This window comes from Pangasianodon hypophthalmus, chromosome 3 (genome assembly GCF_027358585.1).
Source record: "Pangasianodon hypophthalmus isolate fPanHyp1 chromosome 3, fPanHyp1.pri, whole genome shotgun sequence".
Taxonomy (NCBI): Eukaryota; Metazoa; Chordata; class Actinopteri; order Siluriformes; family Pangasiidae; genus Pangasianodon; species Pangasianodon hypophthalmus.
The window spans coordinates 2,110,001-2,117,500 of NC_069712.1; the positions used below are offsets into that span (position 1 = coordinate 2,110,001).

General features: G+C 38.9%; 1 protein-coding gene across 4 annotated transcripts in view; it reads left to right on the forward strand.

The window, feature by feature from the left end:
• Positions 1-7,500, forward strand: part of psip1a (PC4 and SFRS1 interacting protein 1a) — a 22,684-nt gene that overhangs the window by 1,256 nt on the left and 13,928 nt on the right. For 3 of the 4 annotated variants that reach the window (XM_053232420.1, XM_034302860.2, XM_034302857.2), the window contains exons 4-9: positions 1,852-1,990; positions 4,487-4,591; positions 5,050-5,127; positions 6,244-6,303; positions 7,169-7,232; positions 7,383-7,467. In XM_053232420.1, the coding sequence (XP_053088395.1) occupies positions 1,852-1,990; positions 4,487-4,591; positions 5,050-5,127; positions 6,244-6,303; positions 7,169-7,232; positions 7,383-7,467 (531 nt within the window). The remainder of the gene's footprint in view (positions 1-1,851; positions 1,991-4,486; positions 4,592-5,049; positions 5,128-6,243; positions 6,304-7,168; positions 7,233-7,382; positions 7,468-7,500) is intronic. The other variant, XM_034302861.2, reaches the window with a different exon arrangement.

Consider the following 7,500-nt stretch of genomic DNA (forward strand, 5'->3'; position numbering starts at 1 on the left):
ATGTAGCGTTGTAGGGATATCGGGTCGGAGGGATAACAGGATGCAGGGATATCGGGTCACAGGGATAACAGGATGCAGGGGATATCGGGTTGGAGGGATATCAGGACACAGGGATATCGGGTCGGAGGGATATCAGGATGCAGGGATATCGGGTCACAGGGATATCGGGTCACAGGGATATCGGGTCACAGGGATATCGGGTCGGAGGGATAACAGGATGCAGGGGATATCGGGTCGGAGGGATATCGGGTCACAGGGATATCGGGTCACAGGGATATCAGGATGCAGGGATGTCAGGATGCAGGGATATCGGGTCACAGGGATATCGGGTCACAGGGATATCGGGTCACAGGGATATCAGGATGCAGGGATATCGGGTCACAGGGATATCAGGATGCAGGGATATCGGGTCACAGGGATATCGGGTCACAGGGATATCGGGTCACAGGGATATCGGGTCACAGGGATATCGGGTCACAGGGATATCAGGATGCAGGGATATCGGGTCACAGGGATATCGGGTCACAGGGATATCAGGATGCAGGGATATCGGGTCGGAGGGATATCGGGTTGGAGGGATATCAGGATGCAGGGATATCGGGTCACAGGGATATCGGGTCACAGGGATATCGGGTCACAGGGATATCAGGATGCAGGGATATCAGGATGCAGGGATATCGGGTCACAGGGATATCGGGTCACAGGGATATCGGGTCGCAGGGATATCACGTGTTGTAGCAATTAATGCAGATCAGAGAACCTGGTTGTTGACGTCATTAGGCTTTTTTCTTTCCAGCATTAAGCCGAGCAGGTGTCTGCACCTCTTCAGAAGGATGCTCTTATATCCATTTTCATGAAAAAACTTTCACATCCTGTTTTTCACGAGACCCAACATTGCCATATGCTTATGTTATGGTTTAAGGAAACCTCACTCACTTGAGCGTGAGGAAAATTCCTTTGGTGTTTAGTCACTTGCGTTACACATACGTATTTTACTGACATCATAACGTCCAGATGTTTCAGTCGTCCTTTATTATACATCTGGAATTAACAGAGTGTAACGTTTAACCAAAAAAGTTTGGGAACCAGTGCACTAGGAACCGTGAAGAAAAAATCAGCTTAAAAGTGTTTATTTATTAATATAACCTGCTGTTTATTCTTCCTTCTTCCTTTTATTCATTCTTTCTTCTCTTTATTAACATATTATTCTGTTTCTTTGTTTTTTTTTTCTTGCTTTGTCGCCACCTTTTAGTTATTTATTTATTTATTTTCCTTCTTTCTGTCTTCCTCCTGGTATCTCTTTTTTCTCACTTTCTCCTTTCTTGTATCTTTTATTTATATATATATATATTGTCCCTTTTATTATTTATTTTATTTTCTCTCTTTATTTCTGGTCTTTATTCCTTAATAGTTAAAAGTTTCTTATTTTTTTCTTTTCTTCTTTTTCTTTCTTCTTTTTCTTTCCTTTGTGTCTTATGTATTTATTTATTAATTCTGTATTTCTTTTTTTTTTCTGTCTATTTTTTCCATCTTCCTTTCTTTATTTTTTAATTTCTTTATTCTTTCTTTATTCTCTATTTGTCATTCTATTTATCTTTATCCTTTCTTTTCAGTCTCTTTTTATTTATTTATTTTTTTTATTTCATTTATGTAGTCCTTTTTGTTTTGTCTTTATTTGTTTTAGTTTTTGAGGGTTTTTTTTCGTGTCTAATTTATTTTCTGTCTTCGTTTTGTGTTATTTATCTATTTTTCTTTCTTTACTTTTTCTTCCTTGTTTTTCTTTTTTTCTGAAACTGAAAGTCATAATTAATTGTTTTGTTGTTGTTGTTGTTGTTGTTGTTGTTGTTTCAGTGCGTTCCTCGGCCCTAAAGATATTTTCCCGTATTTACCCAACAAAGAAAAATACGGAAAACCCAACAAGAGGAAGGGCTTCAATGAGGGATTATGGGAAATCGAGAACAACCCTACAGTGGAGCTGAATGGACAGAAGGTACAGCATGTTCTCCTTCTTACTGTAAAACTGTAAAACATAAATAAATAAATAAAATAAAAATCTCACTGACAAAACATATCATTTACCTCAGAGTTTATTACTAAAAGAAAACCACGTTTTAAAGGATAATACTAATATTACTCAATATGATAGAACTCATGGTAGTTTTGTTAGCGTTTAATGCTAAAGTCTAATTACAGTGAAAAAATTTTTTTTTTTTTGTAATTTTCCAACATATCTGAGGTAAATGTTGATGTTCCGGATAATTCTGCATCATTTCCACACTCATTGTGTGTTTACATTTCATATAAATGACCTAACAGCTTTGTGTTAGCGCGCTAGTCAGCCTCAGTCATTAGCTAGCTTATCCTTGTTGCCTTCATTCCCCAGTTGCCTAGCAACAGTGTTCTACTCTCAAGCATTAAAGTACTCTTACACTCAAAAATGTGATAATTAAATGATTAAACATGGCTGATTTTTATTAAATAGGGTTGTAGCTTGTTATCAGAGAGCTAAGTTTATATTTTGCTGAGACTGTTTTCGTACTTTCTGTATAAAACAAATTCGGGAAGCGTTAAAAGCGTTATGTAAGATCAGCGGAAGAAGCAAAATCCAGAAACCTTGAGCTACAGAACATGCTAAGCTAACCAGCTAGCTCAGAACTGAAGTTGTTATAGCAACAATATATTGTCTCAGGTTTGGTTTCTTTTCAAAAAACTGAAATTCTGACAAAAAGTTTTATAAATGTTAGCCAGTGATGCGACTTGTGTGTAACTTCATCTTATTTTTCTTTTTCCTGTCTTCCTTCTCTTTCATTTCTTTTTTTCTCTTACTTTTGTCTTACTTCTTCCTTTGTTGCATTTATTTATTTTTTTTGTTTTTCTGTCTTTATTTTTCTTTTCATTATTCTCTTTTTTATTTTCTCTCTTTTCTGTCTTTATTCCTTAATGTTTGTTTTTCTTTGTATTTTTCTGTCTCTTTTTTCCATCTTTCTTTCTTTATTCATTCATCTGTTTGTTGTCTTTCCTTATTTTCTATTTGTCTTTCTTTCTGCTTATCTGTATCCTTTCTTTTTGGTCTTTTCTTGGTCTCTTTTTAGTTGTTTGTTTGTGTAGTCTTTTTTTTGTTTTGTCTTTTTGTTTTAGTTTTTGATTTTTTTTGTCTTTATTTTTCTGATTTTTTTTCTTTCTTTTTCTGTCTTATTTATTTTTCTTTCTTTACTCTCTTTCTTCCTTGTCTTTCTTTCGTTCTTTCTTTCTTGATCGACTTGTGTGTAACTTTAGCAGTTGTCTAGCCAGCTAGCTACAGTATGTGCTAACACTGTTTACAGTGCAGTTTATAACAGCTGTCACTTCTTTGGTCCCTTTAAGCAATGTGTAATGCTTAGACCATCTGTGAGGTGAACTGCAATAAAAACTTTGACGAGTCCTTATCTTCCTCACAATTAACTCCACCTTGCGTTGTAAGTTGGCTTTTAAAGAGAAAGTGGGTGGAGTTGAACAGCTCTGTTTAAATTCGTAACTCAGATTTCTGGCCCCCCCGACTAGGGAAAAACAACAAATAAAACTCTCATTCAACTCGTAATTCCTTCTCAGAAAGACGGGACGGTCTCCTCAACCCCGAGTTCAGCACATGATGTCAAATCAACAGTAAACAGAGTAGCACTTCTTAAACTTTAAATTAACTTAATTTACTTTCTCAAAATAGTGAACTGTATTTATCACAGTTAGCTAAAAAAAAAAAAAAAAAAAAAAAAAAAGGCAAACGTGGAGTCTTCAGTGTTTTTCTCACTTTATCTCGAACATACAGAGGTCAAAAAATGGGTAATTTCCGAGTTCCAACTTTTCATTTCGGTGTCAAGTTCAATGTAGCAAAAGCAAAGAGCTGGAGACTATTTCAGGGCCAGAAAATTACGAAGACACTAGCGAGATCTACTGTATGCTAATATTGATGAGAAAGGTCAGAAAGAAGTCAGGAGTCACCTGAAAAGAGTTGCAGGACGACCTGAAAGCAGCAGGAACACAGTTACACAGAGAACAATGAGCTACGAACTGCACCGTGTTCACCTCCGTTCCTCCACCTCACGCTACACTTCTCTGTCTAAACGGATTTAGACAAATCAGAGCTCTTTGGGAAGGGGCGGAGCTTATTTCAGGGCCTGAAAAAAATATAAGCAGAAACCTGAAACAGAGAAACTAGTGAGATCCTTTACATGGTAACATGGTCATATAACATGCAGATAACAGTTTTTTTGTGTTTTTTTCCTGAAATTCTATGATTATTGCAGGTCAAGAAATATTGCGGACCGCACCTTTAAAATGATACGTGTGTTTATGTTTTAAGGAACGGCAGGAAAGAAATTCCAGATGGGAAAACAGAGCTTAATTTCAGAAAAGCTACAAGTAAAAATAATGGAAAGTGTTGAGTGTGAGTACTGTAGATAGTGTGCAGGTGAATCCCCCATTCAGGTGATTTACTCCGTTCTCCGTACAGGTGATGGCGATGGAAGCGGTTTCGGATAAAGAGTCGGACGGCAGCCCCGAGGAGGACGACGAGGGAAATGAGAAAAGTCAGGAGAAGAAGAAGAAGTCCAGTAAAGTTCGTATCTCTCTCTCTCTCTCTCTCTCTCTCTCGTTCTCTGTGTTTTCCTGAGAATAACGGCGCGGGGTCTCGTCTCGTAAGCCGCCATTTTTCTCTCAAATGTATATAATAATATTAATAGTAATAATTAAGTGTGTTAGCGATTACGATCCTTTCTTAGTGATCAGACGGTTATGAGTTCAAATCCCAAGACTTTACTCTTAACTGCTCTGAGCTTTGATTGGATAAAAGATTCATCTGTTATATGAAGAAATGTAAATTAATCTAATTAATATAGTTCCTTTACAAAATCATATTTGATTAGCCAGCGTCGATTATCAGGACGACCCGCGGCACGCACGGCCCCCTGGGTAAAAATCTGAGCCAGCAGAAAGTATCCGACTCAGACTATACAAAGGCGCAATTAGGTGGGCGGGGCTTGATTACCTGGCTCAGGTGTGTTTGGACTCGTGCAGGTGGCTGGAGATGAGGAGGAGGAGGAGGAGGTGGAGGAGGAGGAAGGTGATGGCATGGAGGTGTCTCTAGTGGAGGAAGTATGTATTTTTAACCTCTGCATGGGGAGACGTGGGTGTGTAGTGGGCACTCGGTGATGGGGATCAGCGCTACACACACACACACACACACACACACACACACACAAACTCGCTACGTCATCATTTATTCCATAAATCAAAATGTTTGTCATTTTTTATCGCTTCTTCTCTATCAGAGCTTGGTGTGTCGTTTATTTGTTTGTTTGTTTGTTGTTTTGTTTTTTTATTTTAATGAATCAAGTGATCTAAGAAATTTCTTTCTTTGTTTAAATGACAAGTTTATTCCATTTATTTTATTAAATTTAACACATTTTCCAAATAACAAGTTGCCCAGGAAACTTGGCATTTGATGCTTCAAATTAATCACATAGTTTTTTGCTTAATTGTAGCTACAGAGTTTAAAAAAATAAAATTCAAATGCGTCCAAAAAATAAAATTAATTACTGAAATATTTATTTTCTGTTTGAGAGTTTTCTAATATTTCATATACGTTATTTACTGAAGTGAAAGTAATGTTTTTAATGTTAAATCCAATTTTACACTCAAGTGCAAAAGTTTATATACACCCCCCCATGTTTTGTTTTATGTTTTTTTAATCTTTGGTGGTGGTTTTTTTTATCTTTTTAATATTTATGTTAGATTTTTATATTCTTCCACATGTGCATGTGAGATTTCTTACACAAATTGTTTTGTTTTTAATGTTGTGTGTCTTCTGCACAGGTAGGTTTGAGAATTTGAGAGACAGTGACGTGTTTTTTTTTACTCCAACAGTCGGCTAATACAGTGATGCTAATGTAGCTAATAAGTAATGGAAGTTAATGGCCTCCAGTTTAGCGTTCTCCAAATCACAGCATGTTTAAACCACAATCTCACCACGAACATCATCATCGTTATGTCTCAGTAACACTTCAACAATTTCATCTGATAGTGAAATAAAAGAGATCAGTAGGAAGATAAACAACATGCTGAATATTATTTTAATTAAAGATGTCCATGTTAGTATCGTATGTGATGAATATTGCGGTATATTGATATAAGCAGTTATAAACCCAGGCCTGTGATTGGTCCAGTTTAGTGTGAAATAGTTTTAACTTTTTCTCTTTTTTTTCCCCTCAGGACTCACCACCAAAAGACTCAGCAGATGCTGCGAAAGCTAAAAGAGTCTGGAAGAAGAAGGTAAGAGCCGAGAGGAGGTGAGAGGAGGTGTCTCCTCTGAAGGAGGCGTGGCCTTGTACCTGTCAGTCACAGTAAAGGAAGTGTGGCCTCAGGGAGGGAGGCGTGGCCTCTGCATCTCTTTTAGTGAAGGAGGCGTGTGCTTCAAAGCTCAGTGAAGGGGGTGTGGCCTTTAAATCTCAGTGAAGGAGGCGTGGCCTCTGTCTCTTTCAGTGAAGGAGGCGTGGCCTTTGAAGCTCAGTGAAGGAGGCGTGGCCTTCGAAGCTCCGTGAAGGAGGCTTGGTCTCTGTCTCTGTTGAAGGAGGCGTGGCCTCTGTGTCTCTCTCAATGAGGGAGGCGTGGCCTTTAAATCTCAGTGAAGGAGGCGTGGCCTTTAAATCTCAGTGAAGGAGACGTGGCCTTTAAATCTCAGTGAAGGAGGCGTGGCCTTTAAATCTCAGTGAAGGAGGCGTGGCCTTTGTACCTGTCAGTTACAGTAAAGGAGGTGTGGCCTCTGTCTCTCCATCTCAGTGAGGGAGGTGTGGCCTATTTACCTATCAGTCTCAAATAAAGAGGTGTGGCCTCTGTATCAAGACGTATCAAGATGTATCAGTCTGTAGAAGACATGGCCTCTGTATCTCCTCTTCAGAGAAGGGGGCGTGGCCTCTGTATCTCCACTTCAGAGAAGGGGGCGTGGCCTCTGTATCTCCACTTCAGTGTAGGAGACGTGGCCTCTATACCGGTCAGTCCCAGTGAAAGAGGCGTGGCCTTTGTGTCTCAGTGTCAGTAGAGGAGGCGTGGCCTTTGTGAGCTGACACTAAAACAAAAATAAAAAAAATAAAAACCAGTTTAAAATGAAAGTAAATTTTTTATCTGTTTGATTGTGCAGGCTGAAGCCGAGCAGGACTCGGAGGAAGAGGGCGGAGCTACGAGCCACACGTCCAGCCCCATGAGTACGACCTGATTTATTTAAAAACAGATCTAATACTAAATTGGGTTTTATTAAAGGAATGATTTGTGATGGTTTGTAAGCGTTTCATTTATTGTGTACACTTTGTGTGTGTGTGTGTGTGTGTGTGTGTGTGTGTGTTTTTCTCTCTCAGCCGCAGAGACACCAACTCCAAGACGGAGAGGCAGGAAACCCAACGCAGAAAAACTGCTTCTGCTGCAGCAACAGGCCTCACATGGGTGTGTGCGTGCATGTGTGTGTGCGTGCATGTG